General features: G+C 35.7%; 2 protein-coding genes across 5 annotated transcripts; both read right to left on the reverse strand.

The window, feature by feature from the left end:
- Positions 1–7: 7 nt before the first annotated feature.
- Positions 8–14,982, reverse strand: LOC116351986. Of its 3 annotated transcripts, none has more exons than XM_031784147.1 (7): positions 14,324–14,982; positions 10,946–11,739; positions 9,197–10,803; positions 3,022–5,005; positions 2,721–2,941; positions 2,424–2,642; positions 8–2,346 (listed from the first exon to the last, which is right to left on the reverse strand). In XM_031784147.1, exons 1-7 carry the CDS (start codon positions 14,352–14,354, stop codon positions 486–488), a joined length of 6,717 nt encoding a protein of 2,238 aa, XP_031640007.1. In that variant the 5' UTR covers positions 14,355–14,982; the 3' UTR covers positions 8–485. The 3 variants fall into 3 exon arrangements, with proteins under 3 accessions (XP_031640007.1, XP_031640006.1, XP_031640008.1); XM_031784146.1 differs by having other exon boundaries at positions 9,197–10,836; XM_031784148.1 differs by lacking the exons at positions 9,197–10,803; positions 10,946–11,739; positions 14,324–14,982 and adding an exon at positions 5,110–7,685.
- Positions 14,983–17,122: 2,140 nt separating this feature from the next.
- LOC116352472 (TBC1 domain family member 13) lies at positions 17,123–19,402 on the reverse strand. 2 transcript variants are annotated; one of them, XM_031785101.1, is made up of 9 exons: positions 19,263–19,402; positions 19,112–19,185; positions 18,881–19,006; positions 18,653–18,819; positions 18,423–18,545; positions 18,261–18,263; positions 17,963–18,161; positions 17,566–17,890; positions 17,123–17,501 (listed from the first exon to the last, which is right to left on the reverse strand). In XM_031785101.1, exons 1-9 carry the CDS (start codon positions 19,280–19,282, stop codon positions 17,390–17,392), a joined length of 1,149 nt encoding a protein of 382 aa, XP_031640961.1. In that variant the 5' UTR covers positions 19,283–19,402; the 3' UTR covers positions 17,123–17,389. The 2 variants fall into 2 exon arrangements, with proteins under 2 accessions (XP_031640961.1, XP_031640962.1); XM_031785102.1 differs by lacking the exon at positions 18,261–18,263.

The raw sequence follows: 19,402 nt of genomic DNA on the forward strand, positions 1-19,402 counted from the left end.
TTATCAAAAACCAAACCAAAAAAAAAAAATATCATCAAAAATGGTAGTTCGTTTATGAGAAAGAAAGAAAATGTGTGAAATTGTGAATGGAGTTATTGCCAAAAGACTTCAAATCGTTTTGAACAAAAAAATGCAACATTTTTGTTTTTCGATGAACCGATGAGCGTTGTGTGGTACGGTGAGATAGAGGAAAATTGAATTCAATGTGCGTGTAATATGAACGTTATTTTGAATTAGATCATAATCATCTACAATGTTTGTGTGTGTGCGAGCACATGTGAATATAATGAATGAAAATTATTTTAATCTCTATGTTCTATTCGCTAATTGTATGTGTACGTGTGTTTTTTTTTGTATATGTTTGGGATAATTCTTGCAATTTGTTCTCGTTTTTTTGGTGAATATTAAATGTCGATTGGGTCGTCGCAATAATTTATCAGCACTGAAATCGATTTGATAATCGAAAAGAAAAGGGATGATTGTATTTAGCGTCTGCCTAAGTTATCCGGTGGATTAAAATAGTCCCAATGATGATGGTGCACCGAACGATCTCCACTTATGCCGAGCATCATGAGACTGGCCACAATAATGATTAAAATTACCAAAACTAAACTAAGGTCTTTTTGTTGATCATCTTGATTTTTGGTTAAACCTCGCAGAAAATCGACCAATGAATGACCAGCTGTATTAAGTGATGAGCTAAGTGCACGACCACAAGCCCGAATCAGTTGACCGCTTAGATCAGCAATCGTAAGATCTTGACCGTTGGTACGAGCAACAGCACCGCCACCATGATGCGAATGATGATGCCGTCGGCTGCACTCTTCGTCTGATGACGATTCGGCGCGACGCGTGTGCTTACGTGATCGATGTTTTGCCGGAATGGCGGACGGTGGTAACGATGATTCATCTTCAGAAATACCGGTTCGTAGTTGATAGAATGATGCTGGAATTTCGGTTGTTGGTGTGTATTCAGTCGGTGTTTGTGGTCGCTTTGGTGTATTGTCACTTTTTTCTTTCTTTTCGTCGGTTACCTTCTCGTTGGTTTCGGTTTCCGTTGGTGTGACTTTTGGTTCGCTTTCTTGAGGTGATGGCGGTGGTGTTGTTTGTGATGCCGTCTGCGGCTCTGATTGTGATGCAGACGACTGAATAGGTAACGTTTCACGTACACGTTCAATAATCTCTTGCATAACTTCCGGTGTGATTTGTAAACTATTAACAATTGGTTTGGTTTCGGATTTTGCGATTGGTACCGTCGTTGTGTCATCCGATTGAATATTCACCACAGTCAATGAATCAACTTGAGCATGTGTCGGTTCCGCACTTTCACTAGATAAATCATTAACAGGTTCGGGTGTGAATTGATTCAAATCATGTGTCGATGCAATCGATAATGTTTCAGCTTCAGCCAATGGTACAGTAATTGTTTCCGTTATTTGTGACGCATTTGCTGAAGATTTTCGTCGTGGTGGTGGCTGTGGCACTTCAATGGTTGATTTCTCGACAATATCTTGTTGTTTATTTTCATCGATTGCTTTTGGCGTTGATTCACGCGCCAATGAACTGTCGATTTCATTACCCAACATTTGATATCGTTGAATTGCCGCATTTATAATACGTTCGTCCTCTGTGTCTAAGTGTGTGTCATCAACATCATCAGCATATGGAACATATTCACTTTCGGCTGAATCGGTTCGATAATCGATCTTTTTTGGCGGCGATGAATCTTGGTCAATTGGATGCATTATTAATGTCGCATCCATTTGAACGGGTGAACGTGTAATACGCTGTTCAATTATCAATGCCGATGGTGTGATTGGTCGACTTGATTGACGTTCGGTCGATGCACGTGAACGTTCTGAATATGAACGTTGATTTGATTCACGAAATTTTTGTATTCCTTTCGATAAGTTGTCATCACTTGTTCGTGTGCTGTGATCGTGCGGTTGCTGCTGTTGGGTATCACTGCTTCGTAAAATCTCTTCAACCGTACGTGAATATTGTTCGGCTGTTTCGTGATCAAGTGGCACATCTTCATTCAAATACAAATCATCAATGTCCAGTGAGGTTTGGGTTGCCATTTCGGCACCAACAAATTCTCGTGTTGAAAATTCAGAATCGTCAAATGATCCCACAACTGCTACTTGCTCGGCGTCATCGTCATTGTCGTCGAATTTTCGATCGATATTCGATTTTCGGCGCTGTCTTTTGTCGCGCGGTGGTCGTGGCGGTGGCGGTAATGGACGATTTTGTATTTTAGGCGGATAAAATTCGTTATCTTCATCGTTTAATTCGTCGTCAATTTCTTCATATTGTGTACCATCGGATGGAGCAATTGATGGTGGTCTGAAATCATACGGAAAATCATTTAATGTTTTTTGAAGGAGATTTTTCCTTTTGAAAAAAAATAAGAAGAATCATACTTGTGCTGATCAATCAAACTTGAGCTTGAACCTCTCCGTGGTGGTCGGGCTGGTGCCGAAATGTTAAAGCTACGTTTTTGCCGTTCTGGAAATGGTGAATCTTTAAACATAGCTCTTGAGCTGTCCGCTTGCAATGTGTCGCCAAGTGATTTGGTTGAACGTTTACGGCGAGTTGGCGCTGGTGGTCGAGCTGGTGGCTCTTTCTTTACCGTTGCATAGCTTATTTCAAAATCAAATGAAAAACAACGAATTACACATCACATTTCAATAAATCTAAAGTCAACTATAAAATGTTACCCATTTGTCTCTTTAATATCGATGGTATATCGACTATTGTTCGGTGAATATTTTTCAAGGATTTCCGTTTCTCCATCAAATTGGACCTCTTGGTTTTCGGGTGCCGGATCAGATTTCGAAGAAATTGATCGATTTTTACGTCTTGGTTTGACAATAAAACTAGCATCTGCCTGTTCATCAATTGGTACAGTGAACGAGGGCTCACTTCGATATACTAAAACCTGAGTTTTCAATAACAAATGAAAAGATACGGTTTTTTTTTAATTTATCCATAAAAATTAAATCAATTTATTTAACAAACCTCTTCGTTAGTTTCAATTGAATCCTGTTTTGGTGGTATGCGTCCCTTACGACGCCTTTTTGGTACTTGCGGTTTAGCATCGCTTGGACGAAATTCGCGATCATTATCAATGTCCGAATCAAAGTGTTCATCGCGGCTCAAAATGTTCGGATGATCTAAATCATCAACAAATTCATTGTCATAAAACGATAGATTTTCATCATCATGTCGTGGAAAATATTGTGTTGCGACTGGAATTTCATGATCGGAAAGATTATCATGGCGATAATCATCGTATGATTCAAAATTTCGATTATAACCATCGTGTCGACGACGCAATGGTTTGCTTGGTTGTTCTGTGAAATGATGATATTCATCGGTAAAATCGTCAGCATTGTTATCATACGAATAACTAGCATGACCTTCACGAATTGCTGAGCTTATGTATTTGCTAATTTCGGCATTATCTTGTGAAACGCCACGTTGTCGCAAGAAAAATTCATCATCGTCAATGTCTTCAATGACACCAGTTCGTCGACGATCACCCGAACTGCCCGACGATTGTGTTTCTTCGGTAGAAAAATTTGAATCGGTTCGTATCCGTCGGCCGTGTGCATCTCGTTTCGGTTCATCTGCTTCAAATTCAAAGGTCGGTGCATGTTGTTTGATGCCCATTATTTTATTACGCATTCGTTCACATTCTTCCCAATCAATATCACGATTACTTTCGTCCGATATCAAATCCGAATCTTGATGAACTAATGGCGGTTTTCTGGCCTTAAACTCTTGCTCACGAGCCCGTGATATTTGATGAATGGCTCGATTTTCTTCATCATAGCTGGCCAATTGAATTTGCTCTTTGGTTTGTAAAATTCCCAACGGTTCTTCTTCATCTTCCATTGATATTTTTGATGCCAAACGAATGCGACGCTCAACCGAATCCTCGTGCGATTCATCATGATGTGGAATCGATCCTTGCGGTATACTTTCACTGTCATCACCGCGATCACTACTTTTCGAAAATGACGATTTATTCCACTTTGATATGATTGAATTTTTTATTTTGGATGCTGTACGCGGTACGGTGGCAAAATGTGTTGAAAACGATGACGACGATGGTTGTGTGGCCGTATCACGTTCGGTGGCTGTACTTTCGCTCACAAAATCAGTTACATCATGATCATCGGCAGTTGATTGCTGCTGTTGTGGTTGTTTGAAACGATTGAATATTTTTGGATATGAGCCAAATTCGAAGCGTTTTTTTGAACCGACCGTTTTCGATTCAAAAATTTCTTCCGTTGTTACACTAACAACAGTTGGTGCATCTTCTGATGGGCCACATGTTTCATCAACGGTCATTGTGGTTGGCTCATCAGCCGACATGTCCGGCTGTGTGTCATTTCGTGATGATAACTTGAATTTTTCGGGCATTTTGAATTTAGGTAGTTCGGGTTTTGACATTTTTGGCATGTGAATTGATTTAATTTTATTAGCAAAATCGATGCGTTTGAATCTTTTTCGTTCTTTTGGGCTTGTTTGTGATGTTTTCGGACTGGATTTCAAACTTGATTTCAAGTTTGAGCCACTCGTTTTTTGTGAGCCACTTCCATTGCTTGATTTTAAACTGCGTTTGAATTTCGTTCGTAAGTTCGATGCTTGCGATGAAATTTTATTTTGTAAGTTTTTAGTCGTTTCGCCGGCATTTGTCATAAACGATTTCTTTTTTCGATCCTCTCGTCGTAGTGGTAACTCTTCGATAACGCTATCATCAATTTGACTAGTGTGTATATCTTCGGTACGTGAAACATCAGTGAATGGTGTAATCGATCGAATTGGACTTTCGCTTCCATCATAACTGATTCGTTCTTCGTGCACAATATCGGGTTTTGGATTTTCGTCGGTGGTCGGTGATTCGGGTTCGGTAATTGTGAAAACGGGCCGGTCAAAGCTTTGTTCTGGTTTTGTATTTGGTATGGGTTCACCTATGGGCTCATATTCGTGATCGCTATGAATTAGAAAAAAAAAAAGATATGAAAAGGCAAATCTCTTTTTTATGAATGTATATAGTTAAATCTACGCTATAATAATGGTACCGACTATTAAATTTACCGAAATGGTCGTCGGTTGGTCGATGTATTCGAAAAGTCAAGTCGATCGGTTGGCAGTGATTTATTAAAACTAACTCCTTTGGAAATTTTCGTATTCGCCGCATGCGGAGAAATGTGATCAGAATCAATTTGCGATAGATTATTTTCAAAACCAATGGTTTTTGTCACTTTCAGCGGTTGGCCCAAATCTGAAATGCCTGAATCATGGTCGAAGCTTGTTTGTGACAAATTTCGACGGCGTCTGTTTAGTATATTCGATGTTCGCATGTCCTTTTGACGTATGTATTGCGGTTCAATTTGTTGGTTCATTTGTGGTGGAGCAACTTCACTTGCACGTCGTTCGGGTAAATCACCAGCTGGTGGTAATAATTTATCATGATTTTTCTTCAATTCCATTTCCACGGCTTGTTTTTGCGTTGGTGTCGGCGTTCGATATCGATTTTGTAAAAATGGTGAACAAGATGGATCCCGTTGTCGTATATAATTCGAGGCGATGTGAGTTGTTCGAAGATCTAGCGTTGAAACGTTTCGCGATTGTGATGGTGTGGTTTGTGCACTTTTGTAATTATCAAAAATTTTACTATAGCTATATTCATTGGTTTCAGCTTCTTGTGACCGTAAGGTACTGTCGAATTTGGCCAAGTATTGAATTTGAAGTTTCGACGATTGCGTTGGCATTTCCACCGTTTCGACATCTTCAACTTTCATCAATTGTAAACTTTGATGTGTTGGTATCGGTTTTGGTTTAAACGTTTTGCCATCATTTGTATCGTCATCGACACTTACGGCCACGAGTTTTGGCAACGGTTTTTGTTCAACATTCTGTGATTTCGTTAGCATTAGTACCTTTTCTTCATCGCATACATTTTGATTCGCTACACGTTGATCATTTTTCATAAATTGTTTTTCAATGTCGGTTTTTCGTGGTATATCTTCAACAAAATTTGAATCAATGCCACTGTCCGGTTCCGTTTCGACCGATCTTTTTGCATATAAATCAGGTTTTTGCGGCAGATTTTCGGTTGAAGACAATATGAATCGACGATTTCCTTGGGACTGCATGCTCAATGGCGATGCAATCTCCGTTTTTGGTGATGTAACAGCAGCAGCTGCAATATCTCTGGATGGTGCAACTTCGATCTGGGTGTCAGCTATTTCCATATTTGAATTACGAATAATTTCATTAGAATCATGATAAAAGGTACGTTCGTTTGGAATTCGAGTTTGTTGGAATTGAAATGGTTGTTGAATACGTTCATTTGACACCATTTCACTGCTGGCCCGATCAAATGATGCAGACGATCGATTGAACATTTTTCGCCGTAGGATTGTTGATTGTGATGGATCTTTTTGCGTTATACTTGACTGTGACATTCGTTTGTTTAATGTTGTAAACGGTTGTCGCTCTTCACTCATTCGCTTACGCAATAATGACGACGTCGATGGATCTCGTTGTTTAATAAATTGTTGTGTTTGTGGTTGAACTGCACCCATATTTGTATAACTTACACTTCGATTGCCTAAGACTTGTTGATCGATGACAAAATTATTGGTGACCACATTTTCCGGAGCAAATTCCGGTGGTATGTCATAATTTGTTTGCGGCGGGTTGGGCAATGCATTGGCGATTGGAACATTTATTGATGCAATCGGCATGTTCATGTTCGGTGTATTTTGTTCAATGGCGGTCGATTCATGTTGGTCTTTGAATCGAGCTCTAACATGAACACATGGTTCAAAATCATCGGCCGTATTGTAGCCCACTGGATTCACTCGTTCGGGTAATAAAGATTTCGTTTCATAGAATTGACAAGCACATCGTACATCTAATGCAACCGCTTGGGCACTCTCTGATCGTGATGGCCGTTGTAGCCTTGGTCTTGGTCTCGAACCCACAGACGATGATCGTAATCGTGCTGACATCTTTCTCGTTTTTTTTATTCGAGTTACTTACGTTTAAATTTGTGTGATTTTTTGTTCTTGTATCGATTAAAATTTACAATCGTCAAAGCTCAACGCGTCTTGTTTTCCACACACACTTTGACCTTGTTTCCATACAAAAACATCGTCTAAAATTAGCCAATTTATATTGAAACTGATACCTTCAACTCATTCATAAAACTTCAATATTTTTTTCCTTTCTCACACACACACACAAAAATATATCTAAATATATGTTTTCGATAAATACTAATCATAAAATTCGTTATATAATAAGTTGCGTTTTTCTATCAATTAAAGAACTAAAATTTGTTCGTGTATTTTAGAAATGTTCGTTGTAAATTTTCGTAATTGTTGCATTTTGCGTTATCGTTGCTGGATTCTGATATTTTATTGAAACCCGCTGAAAAAAAACTCTTTAACTTGTTTTAAAACAAACTGGAATTACTCAAGTCTATATTGAAATTTGGTACTTGGTTATAGCGGAATTGAAGACGTACGCAAAAAACAAATGCAACTCAAATGATTACTGCACTTATTCAATGTTCGGATGCAGTTCAATTTTGAACTCGGTGGGACTATGAGCGAATGAGTTTGGTGGAAGAGTTTGCGAAACAAGTTATTCGAAACGAATATCGAGACTAATCACAGTGAACATGAATGTGAATAGCCGTCACATCGCTCACACTTATGATGTTATTTCGTCTCTTTTTGTCCTGTCTTTTTGGGTTCCTTTTTGTTTTGGCAGAATTTATAAAAATAACGAAATGTAGGCTAGCTGAGAGTGGCAAAAACGACGTAAAATTTACTCAAACTCGATCACTCGACTCTCTCCCTCTGTACTATACAATCGGGCCACATATCTCAATGCAGATTAAACCAACAAATAATCAGTTTCTCAAATGAATTTACGCCCGTTTCACTCACTCGACTTTTTTTATTGCATGTATTCTGGGTTGTCGAATGCGAAAATTGCAGATGTTAGTGAATTTTTTTTTCGCGACACAATCAAGTGAATGTAGTACGGGTGTACATAATAAAGAGGAACTACTTTGAAATGCTTTAAAAAAATAAGAGAAAAATAGAATGAGTTTTATCGATGGTTTAGATGAACAATTATGAACAAATTGGCATATTTTTTGTGTGACACACACTCGCAACGAAACAAAACCAGAACAAAAACACCACTTTTTTTAATGCAAAAAGTAGCTTTTGTTTAATTAAATGTTCTTCTCGTTTGCTCGTTGAGTTTGGTATCGCATTTTTTGCCTTCTTTTTATCCGCGCCTCTCATTATATGTGTCGTATTTATTTGCCAACACAAATGGTTCAACATGAAATGTGAGCATCTTTCAAAACATCCACAGATCAAGTGAGTCAAAGAGTTGTGAAGCAAGACGAGAGAAAATGGTCAACTCATTTGAAAATTAAATACAATTTTCAATTTTATTTTTATCTCTCGGGAGACCGCGCTGAAAATGAACGAAACAATTTTCCGTTTTTTTTTACTCTCTATTTAATCATCGATGTCATTTTGGCACACACGCAGAAAACACCAAAATTTCATTTTCCTTTCATTTGCCATGACTTCGCTTTTCTCTCTCGCACACTCAATCTCCCGGTAAAAGGCATGTGTCGTTCATTTTTATTCGGATGCGCGTTGACGTCTGTACTGTGTATCTCAAATGGCTTTTTTTATCGTTGTAACAACTTCCTACAGTTGTGAAACATTTCATACTTTTACTTTTTTTTTCCTATATGAATCTTCCTCTATCATCGTCTTGCCCTGTTTTGCCACACTGTTCAACGCGTGCATACATGCTTCAAACACGCATTTACAATAATAAATCACGACTATGTTGAATCAGTGGCTTTCAAACTATTTTCTATGGTCGACATTATGTAATTAGACTAAAACGAATGTGTCTGCAATGCTTGTTTTTTCTATCGAAGTGCAGTGTACACGTTTTTTTTCTTACTTAAAATGAAAATAAAATGTGTTGCCCCATTTTCGATCCGACCGAATCCAACTTGACTTTTCGACATTTTAACGAATTAGAAAAAATAAACATACAATTTGCTGAATGATGAACAAAATGGAACATATGATATACACATTACACACAAATACAACAAGATTATACAAACCTCAAGTCAGACCAACGTTTGGATACTTTGATGTGCTCCGGTAGTTCAACATCCTCTTTATCCGGACCCTTTTCGGCTGCCAATTTCTCTTGGTATTCTTCGGTCGACTGTGAAAATTTTACTTTTTTCTCTTCCTTCACTAACACATCTTTTCTTCCGTCCCCTTTCGATGCAGCATCTTCTGATACATTTGCATCTTTTTCTACATTAACACTTTCATCGATTTTAATTTGAATATCAGATACAGGAGCTGAGTCATTGTCCTTTATTTCTTCTACTTCATTGAGCTTTTGTGTTTCAATCGTTAGAATTTCTTCGATCGTTTTTAATTCAATAACTTCGTCCGGTATTGGTTTATTGTCATCAACTGTTGATTTTGTTTCAGTCGAATTTGCGAATTGTTTTATCCGTTCATCTACAGCGTCTTCGTATTCATTTTGTTTTTGAAGATTTTCTTTGAATTCATCTTTATTCAAAACCGAATGTAAAACTGCGCTTGCAAAAATGCTGCCCGGTTTTTTAAGTTTTTGAGCGTTTAGTTGTGTTATGGCACCGGGTGTTTCGATTTCTTCATAAATATGCTCTTTGGTTTTACGAGGTGCTTTTTGTGGTGGATCATTTTTAAATTCCTCTTCAAGCAATTCTTCAACGGTTGGTTCGTTATCTGAACCAGTTAAATTAGATGGTACCACAAAACCTTTTTCCTTTGGCGCTTCTGGTTCCCGCTGCTGTTGTTTATCTTCTTCTTTATTTTGTTCTCGTTCTACATCTTCGACTTTTCGATTTTCCTCACGCCGTTTACGTGATTCGCTTGGCGATTCATCCAAGTGAAGAATTTCCACAATATCATCACTGTCACGTTTCTCCAAATATGCAGCAACATTTTTTCGTTCAGCCTTTGGTGAATCTTTCAATCGAATGATTCGCGTGTGTTCGGTCAGCACAATTTTCTTTTTTTCGGGCAATGGAAGCGTTTTAATGGTTGTTACTTTCGTTTTTTTCGGTGCGCCTTTTTTATGCAATTGTTTGTCGGCCATTGTTTTTAATTTTTCAACAATTGGATGACAACACTTTACCTGTTGCGGTGATTTTTCACGTTCATCCAAATCGTCCGCTCGAGTTTTGGCAACTTGAACTTTTTTTGGTGCCGAATGGCTTCGTTTTAAAAATGATCGCAACGCAAAACGTTTTGATTCTTCTTTTGGTTTGAATGTTGATAAGTCTTGTTGTGATTGTGTTGTTGATGATTTTAATTTTTTTCGCTCATTTTCACGTTCTTCTTCGGCTTCAAGATCCTGTAATACCTCCAAAATGCCAGACGATGAATTTTTTACCGAACTTTTAACGCTATATGAATCGATAGCGCGTTGTGTATCAATGTTATCAAAATTGAATGAAAGTAGATCAGTTGGTGGTGCATTTGAATCGGACAGTAATGGTGTTGGTAATTCTAATGTTTGTTGTTCAATTTGACGGGCAATAGCGGCCGCTTGATCCAAATGTTGTGTCACCGATACTATTTCGGATGAACCTCTTTCTGATGCATTTGATAGTTTCTCACATTTATTCTCGGTGATTTCTGCCTTCTTCAATTGCTCAGCAACGTCCTGTGGATGCAAATAAGTCCAAGGATAACCACCCTGTGTGTATTCAAGATAAATGATTTTCGATTTTTTACAAAAGCGCATTCAAATTAACAGCTACGAACACATAAAACAAACAAACACACACACGCCGTTCAATACTTACCTTTTCCTTGTCCCGTCGAATATCCTCCCATCGATACGTAATCAATGGATGTGGTGGTGGACTTTGACTTTGTTCTCGATATAGTGAATAATCAAAATATTGATTTCCGTCCTTTTGATCAATGCCGTGGCTTGAGCCGCACCGTGAATTTGTGCCAAGTTTTTTGTCCGTTTCGTTGCTGGCTTTTTTTAATTCGTCTTGTACTTTACGTGATTCTTTTAGCAAGCCCAATACTTCACTATTCAATATAGCCAATGCTTCATCGAGCGGTGCATCGGGTGAATCACTTTTAATATTCGAAGCCTGTGCTTCGTCCAGTAAACTTGTTACTTGATCATTTAAATTGTCTAGGGCCGCATCCAAACTAGACAATCCAACATTCGTATTGCTCGTTACAGCATCGTTTTTCGTATCCAAATGTTGTTTAGATTGATTTGTGGTTGTTGTTGTTGTTGTGGTTATTGCTGGCAACGAACTATTTTTAGCCTCTATCCGACTCGTTTCCAAATCGATACTACAATTTGGCTCAGGGTCAGTGCTTTCTTTCGTAACAATTGTGTCACTATTATTATTGGTTATGGGATTTGCTGTAAAAATATCAGCATCAATTTGCACTTTGACATTGGAGGTGATTAATTGATTATCACGTTTCTCATTTACGACTTTCAATGCTGCGGTCGTTGCTGTATGAACAGCTTCCGTTGCTGCTTCTGTTATTTCATCGGTTGTCACAGGAATCGTATCACTTGTTTTCGTATCGTTCGATTCCGTTTGTTCAGCTGATGCCTGATTTTCTATTGTGAAATGGTATAAACAAAATCAAATTATAACATCAGATTCAATAACAAAACCGAAATAGAAATGCTTTGTAAATCAAACAAAAAAAAAAGCAAAATGCTTTCCACTTGGGAGGCAAAGGCGTGATTCACGCATTTTTAGTCAATGTTAATGAAATCAGACTTATTTATGAATTTTATGGGACGATTTTGTGTTAATTTTTATGTAGTAATTAAGTGATAGATGACAAATTTTGAACGATCAAGATCGTGGTAATTTCATTTGAGGTGTACTGAAATTTGATTTCGGATTTTCATGCTTAGCGAACGTATTTTTATTACAAGTTTAACATTTATTTTACGCACAAACATTGTGAGCAAGTGAAAATTATGGAAAAAGTTTGGCATTTCCGTTCATTAATCAGTTGAGTATATTAAAATATGAGCAATCAAAACCTATCCTATCTTAATAAACATTGTGTGCGCATGGATTTGAACGTAGTTTTCATTTCTATGTTTCGGATTTATACATTTATGCGGTTTGCCTTTTCATCTGGCCAAACAAAATGATGCGTCAGTCAGAAGCATGACAAAGAGAAAGAGAGCGATCGATCCAGTGGACAAGAGTGAGAAAGAGAGAGAGAAAGTTTGTGTTGTGTATGTGTTTGTGTATCTACTTTGTATTATACGGCAATTTTGCTCTAGAAAAACCGAAATGATATTTTTAGCCAATTATATTGATGCAATACTGTGGTGATCATGCTTCTTTATTTTCAGCTATTAATAATACACACAGATACCTATATACATAATACATCGTACATTGGATTTTCTATCAGGCATGTTCTTGTTCGTGTTTTACATTTCAACTATTCTGGCGCTCGAGCGTACGCTTTTTTCTCTCTGTCGATTTTTCGCTCTCCATCTATCGTCATCTCATCCATTGCCACTAACAATAATAATCCAGTCAATAAATATTTATCTTAACTACTACTGAGCGCCAATGTTATTTGAATCGTACAATGTTTTTTCTAATGGTTTTATTCATTTTATAAAGATGAAAACGAAAAACATTTACAATTATGCCGACACATTCAATATAAATTATCGATTTGAATGCCAATCGCCAAAAAAAAACGGAAATGAAAAATTGGTTACAAGATTCCGTTTGAAATTCTTATTCGTTGTTAACATTTAAAAAAAAACATACGTCATGAGAAATTTCAATAACGTTTATTTGGTGGGACTTTTGACGTAATTTTCTCTGGTTTTTCTTTGTTCATCTCGAAAATCTAATTGAAAGAAAATGCTCGTTTTTAAGAGAAAACGAAAAAGATTTTTCAAGAGGACAAGTGCTCGCCTACATTCTTTAAAGTAAGTAATATTTGAATTTGGGAGTGCAGTGTGCGCTTCGTGCAAATATTAGGTCAGCAAAATGAACACATATAGTACATCTTATTTGCACCAATATGAAAGTACAAAACAATTTTACCGACGGAGACGGTACTAAAATGAGAAAAAAAAGAAACAACCACAACAACAACAACTCTCAAGAAAGCTCAGCATTTTATACATTTGTAAGGGGCGATGCGCTTTAATGATGGCTGCAGTTGTCGGAAATGCAAAGTAAACGTTGAGTATGTATGGACATATGTGAGAGAGAGAGAGAGAGAGAGAGAAGATTGAAGGAGCAAATGGTTTTATTTTTACTAACATGAATAAAGTTAAAATGTATTATAAATAAAATGATATACTAAATACGATGACGGTAGTGACTGATACTGTCGGGTGTTAATCAACTGACTTTGAATCAAATAGAAGCAAGAAAAGAGCGACGTCCACGGGCAAAATGGAAGAGGGAGAAAGAGAAACTATGATATAAAATTAGCAACACATGACAAAGTTCATCATAACTGCAGTTGTATGGGTGTTATTTAATCTGTGTATGATTCGCTATTCAAGATGGACATCGATTACACATGAAATGGATATAAGAAGAAAAAAAATGTTGTTTGATCGATTAAAAGTTATTATGGTTCATTCATAAACCACAAACAAACCAATGTCTTTAAAAAAATTAAATAAAAAGCAGTTTTGAAATGATGAAAGATGAGCGGAGTGGTTCGATGTCGGAGAGTGGAATTTTTTTTAATATTTCGATTGATGTGAGTGCGTGTGTGTGACGACAGAGGTGATGAGACAAAGACAATTTGAATGCACACTCACATTTATCTAGACAATACGCACAATAAAATAGATTCTAGGTGCTGTTAGGAACAATTGTTTTTATTTAAGAGATCCTAAACAGAATCGTCAATTGATTGTTTGATCATTTGTCTAAAGAAAACACAATGTGAAGACACAATTCCTTTGCTAAATGCGGTGGTGCGTTTGTTATACAATAGCGCGCTCATAAAACAAGAAAAAGCGAAATTTTTGATCAAACTTTTGATTGTTTGAAAAAAACAAAATAAACTTTGATATTGCTTGCACGTTGATTCAGCGTCACGATTTTCATTCCAAAAAGAGAGCTGAGCTTGTTGACTCGTTAAATTTTTAGTGCATTTTTTTTTTTATTTTACAGACTTATGAAGCGCTGTACCTGTTGTTTCTGTTTGATCACCGTTATCCATTTTTTTTTTAAATTAATTTGTTTTTCTTTCGTTCTAAATTCGTTTTAAATCACACACGTTAATTTTATGTATTTACTTATACATTTCACCTGTTCTTCATAAAAAAAAGTGTTTTTTTTTTCTTTTTTCTCACTCAAATCTGGGACATTTTCTGTGTCATATGAAACAATACCCAGAGACAAACAAAATCACTTTATTTGGCACAATTTAATATTTATGTTTCGGCACTGCAGCGAGTTTTTTTTATACTCCATATGGAATCACAGTCACATGAAAAATCGTTTGTTTAAAAATTATTTTCTCGTTTGAGAATGGAGAATAAAGAACTTATTTTTGGTACTTTTTTTAAAAGAGTGTTGGGAGGAACACCAACGAATTCCAGAACAAACAAAGAAATGATTATTCAAAATAAAGGTCGATCAATTAACGGATATGTTGACCCTTGCACACTGAAAAACGGAGTGCTTGAATTCACGGTACTGAAACCAACACGACAAATCAACTGGTCTCTCTTTTTTTCTCGTTCTGTATTTTTTCTCTTCTTCTCTCTACTCGAATCCTGTCATTTTGTCAGACAAGGCGTGTGATGTGTGCGATTTTCTCTTTCACTTGTCGCATTTATTTTTAATTCTTTTGTTGTTTTGGATGTGACGAATTGGAATAGCTGAGATCGTGAGAACGGATCTTTTTTTTCGCTAGTTTACAGTGACACTATTGGACACCGCATTTACCGATCGCCAACAACCGCTTATAATACGTATGATTTTCGCAACATCGCCGAAAACACACATTATTTCAAGATCCTCTCGCATATATCTACATGGTGAAAAAACCTTGTACACATACACAAAAGTATACGCTTGCGTGAAAATTCTTTCTCCGATTCTATACGCGATTCACACTATTATGTGAAGATCATATTCGATTTGGTTTTGTAACTACACGGTACTTGTGTGTGTGTGTTTGTCATTTTGTGTGACGGAAAAGTCAGATAGAGATATAGTGATGATGATCACTTGATGCTGACGTGCGTTTGCAAATTCAAATTAAATGTATGGCTTACGTATTTGACATAAATTTTCTTTTATATATCATTTTCACCGATCAAATAGTATTCGTGGCGATTCCAACACATACACAATTATTTATTTACAAGTTTGGACATTTAAAAATAACACATCATGCTATTTTGTCATCTTTAATCCTTTTTATGACATTGAATTGGCTAAAAATATAATTCTTTGGTCAATTTTATGAACTCAAATGGACATTTGTTCAGCTTTAAGTGCTGGAGAATATCAGACCTTTTACAATAGAGATTCTTATATGCTTTTTTGAATAAAATGTTATCGATTGCGGCAAAAAAAAAAAAAACAACTTTAACATTAAATTTTATTGGATCAATTTATTTGATTTTCCAAAATATATTTCATATTTTCTTGCTAAAAAATGAAACAATTTTCAAAATTTGAATTGATGTGCAAACGCATTGATATAAAATTGCAAGTCTTTTTTTGATGATCCATGTTTTTTGGTTGCACATTGTTTTGAAAGAATATAGTCACCAGCGCCACCAATACATTTCAAACCAATCTGGATACTTGAACTGATTTTATTTTTTTGGCTAATTTCCGAAAGAATATTTCCATCGATCAAACTTGAATAAATAGTTTGCAACAGTGGGACCGTGATTTGTTCCACTTCTTCTTTCAAGTATTTGGTAGAAAAATACGAACTTTTGAATTTTTTCTCGTGTTGTCAATTGTTTTTCTACATTAAAATTTTGTTAACAACAAGACAAATAATTATTGTTATGATCTTAACCTAATTTGTGCTAGAATTTTGAAGAAAAATTCTAAAAGGGCACCATACGTCCTCAGGGGTCCGATTACCCGCCCCCTTGAAAATTCCCAAAGAATTCTTTCAATTTGCTAGGGATTTTGGCCAAAAAAGTGAAGACGTTTTTTTTTTCTTTTTGCTCAACAACTTCAAAAATGGAAGAAAATCTTTGAAATTGCCAGGGTTTTTCGCGAGAAATTCTTCTGATTTGTTAAGGATTTTCGCCAAAAAAGTGAAGAGCAAAAAAAAAACGAAAAAAGTACACTTTTCGTCAAATTCACTTCACTTTTTTACTTACCCCTCACGATTTTTTTCAATTACTCCCCCTTATATTTTTCCTATGAGGACGTATGAAGGGCACACGAATTAACTAGATATCTCAGTGTTGAATGTCAAAAATAAAAAAAAATCATATGGATTTAAAAAATCTGTTTATTTTATTGAATTCTCATCTCATTACGTATCTGGAGACGCTGGAATGGGTTGTGTGATGTGATCACTTTAAAACAATGGTTTACTTACTTTGTCACAAATGTGATAGAAAAAAAACAGGCGACCAGCAAAACAAAATGCGCGTGGTTGTACCTTATTTACCATAAGAAGAATATACTTATGCTTTGATTTGGCGCATTCCCAGTTAAAAAAATTCAAGTATCGCATCCAGATTTTCTTTGGCTAAAAAGTTTTTTCACTGAAAATTGTTCAGCAAAAAAAAGTTAACAACATTTTCGAATTTAAGAATGAATGCTGAATGAGAATTAACTATTTACGATTAATTATCAATTATATTACCTGATAGAAACCGCCTTCAAATTTTGACATTCTGAAACTAAAGCATTGCAAATATTTTTGTAATAGTTTATAAAAAGTCAAAAAAAATATATTAAAAAGTCACAATTTGGGTATATTCTTTTAAAAATGATTTTATTTTGATATTTTTTCTGTTTATTGCTTACAATTGTTGGGAGATTTGTTTTTTTCTTCTAAATATAAAAATGATTTCGATACGAGCATATGTACGCGACACATCGAAAATATCGTTGTTGAAAAAAGTCAACGTTTTAAAGTTTATATTTTACAATTTATAGAAAATATGCAAATGTAAATGGAATTTCGATACATAAATGTTGGCCCGGATTCAAAATCACTATGGCCAAAAGTGAAAAAAAAGTTGTATAATTCTAGTATGTATAATTTTAAAGAACGGCAGCTTTCGATAGTACCACATTGATATCTGTTTCGGGGAAGTGTTGTAATAATTTGACATTGGTTGCAAAATCACTTTCCAATAGTTGCGTTCGAAGTAGACTATTGCAAAGAAAATAAAATCGATCAAATTTCCGTTGATTAAAAAAAGACATTGTGTCCTTACATGATCATTGCACAGCAGACACGAACTAAAAAATCAAATCGATTTTCATCGGAAAATATTGAGTCCCACAGTCGAACAACATCGGGCAATGGAAATTCCTGTGACAATATTAACGTGAGCCACCGGAAACTGTAATATTGTGGATAAAGATTTTGTTGTTCGAGACGATGCCAGACTTCAGCATCTTTTTCTTTCAACATTGCCGACAGTTGGGCCATTTTCTTTTTGATGCCACTCTCTGATTCGTCCAATGTTTTTATAAAAAAATCCCGTATTTCACCCATTAATGCTGTAAAACAGAAGAAACTGTCTGCTTCGGCAAATTCTGTTGTATATTAAAAAGGAATAAATACAAATATAAGTTGCAGTAACGTTTTCCATTGCATCATTCACTCACGTCGATTTTCAATATTTGGATCTGAAGCTAGTACATAGTAAATGGGCCCGATAATTTCGTTCATACCCTGCACATAACCTAAGCCTGGATTTAATTTTGCATATAAAAACAAAATTCGTTGAACAACTTCCCAGTGTGCCTCGCTACCTTCTTCCATCGCTTCATAACTTTCGTGCGAACTTTTTTTTATCAAATTTATCTAAACGAAAACAAAGGAAATGACAATTTGTTTTTTGTAAGCGTTATCACGTTTCTGTTGCTAGTATGTTTCTAGTGAATTTATCATTAGATAACTCACTTGCTGATTGTTTTATTTTTTGTTAAAACCATTTTGTGTTATTTGCATGAAAAAGGAAAAATATTATTTTTGTTATATAAACAGTATTTACAAAGGATTTAGTTAAGCATTAATTTTTTTTTAAAATTATATAAAAAGAAGTATTATTTTGACTGTTTTTACCTTTGTTAAACCCAAACCCTTTCGCTCAACATTGGCTGAGCTAAGAGTTGACGGTGTAACTCGCGTGTGTAGTCTTCGTATACCATTGCTTCGTACAATCTCTTCGCATGGAAATTCAGTTGCCTTTGATTCAGTGAAAAATAAAAACAAACAATTATATAATTTATGAACGAAATGCTTTGAATTATTCAATTTTGATGCTTATTGAATTTTTGGCAAAAACCGAATACCTGTTGGAAAAATGAAATATCTGGACACAAGCGTCGAACATCCTTATCGATTTGAAGTAGAAATTCGTTGTCTTTAAAAAATGTACTCCATGCCGATTCGGGACCATCACTCAATGGATGATCGGTTGTAATTGAATTATCAGCTCCCGGTGGAATTGCCATTTCATCTGCACACAAACAAATAAACATGTTCATTTATCATTCATAGCCAATTTTATGAAAACATACTGATAAATTGTTTGTATAGTTGTCGCTTTTTCTGTAGTAAATTTGTCCAGTCTTGTTTCTTCGTTCCCAAATATCCCAGTAAAATTTTCCAACACAATGCTCGATAGCCATTACAATCGGGAATTCCTTTATTATTCATGCAGACAGAAAGCAAAATTATTCATTAATTCGGTTGGGTTCATTGCACACATAACGAATTAACAGCGATTTGTGCCATCATTTCACACGTACCATTGAAACATAATCTTCGTAACTTTCGAATATCAATCACATTTTCACTTAACAACTCATCAAACTCTTTAATTCTGTCAAAAGATAATAGATCATTCAGTATATATATATTTTTTTGAATTAAATTCCATTCAAGTGAAACTTCACTTACCTGGCTTTGTACAGTGACATATCGGCCCACTTTATTTTGTTTATATTTAATACTAAGTTAGTCGTCAGTGGAATTCGACTATATTTCTTTTAAACAATAGTATACACACCAGTTGTCTGTGTTGATGATGATAAATTCTC

Source organism: Contarinia nasturtii, unplaced genomic scaffold (assembly GCF_009176525.2).
Source record: "Contarinia nasturtii isolate CC-2019 unplaced genomic scaffold, AAFC_CNas_1.1 Cnas_scaffold_187, whole genome shotgun sequence".
NCBI classification, from domain to species: domain Eukaryota; kingdom Metazoa; phylum Arthropoda; class Insecta; order Diptera; family Cecidomyiidae; genus Contarinia; species Contarinia nasturtii.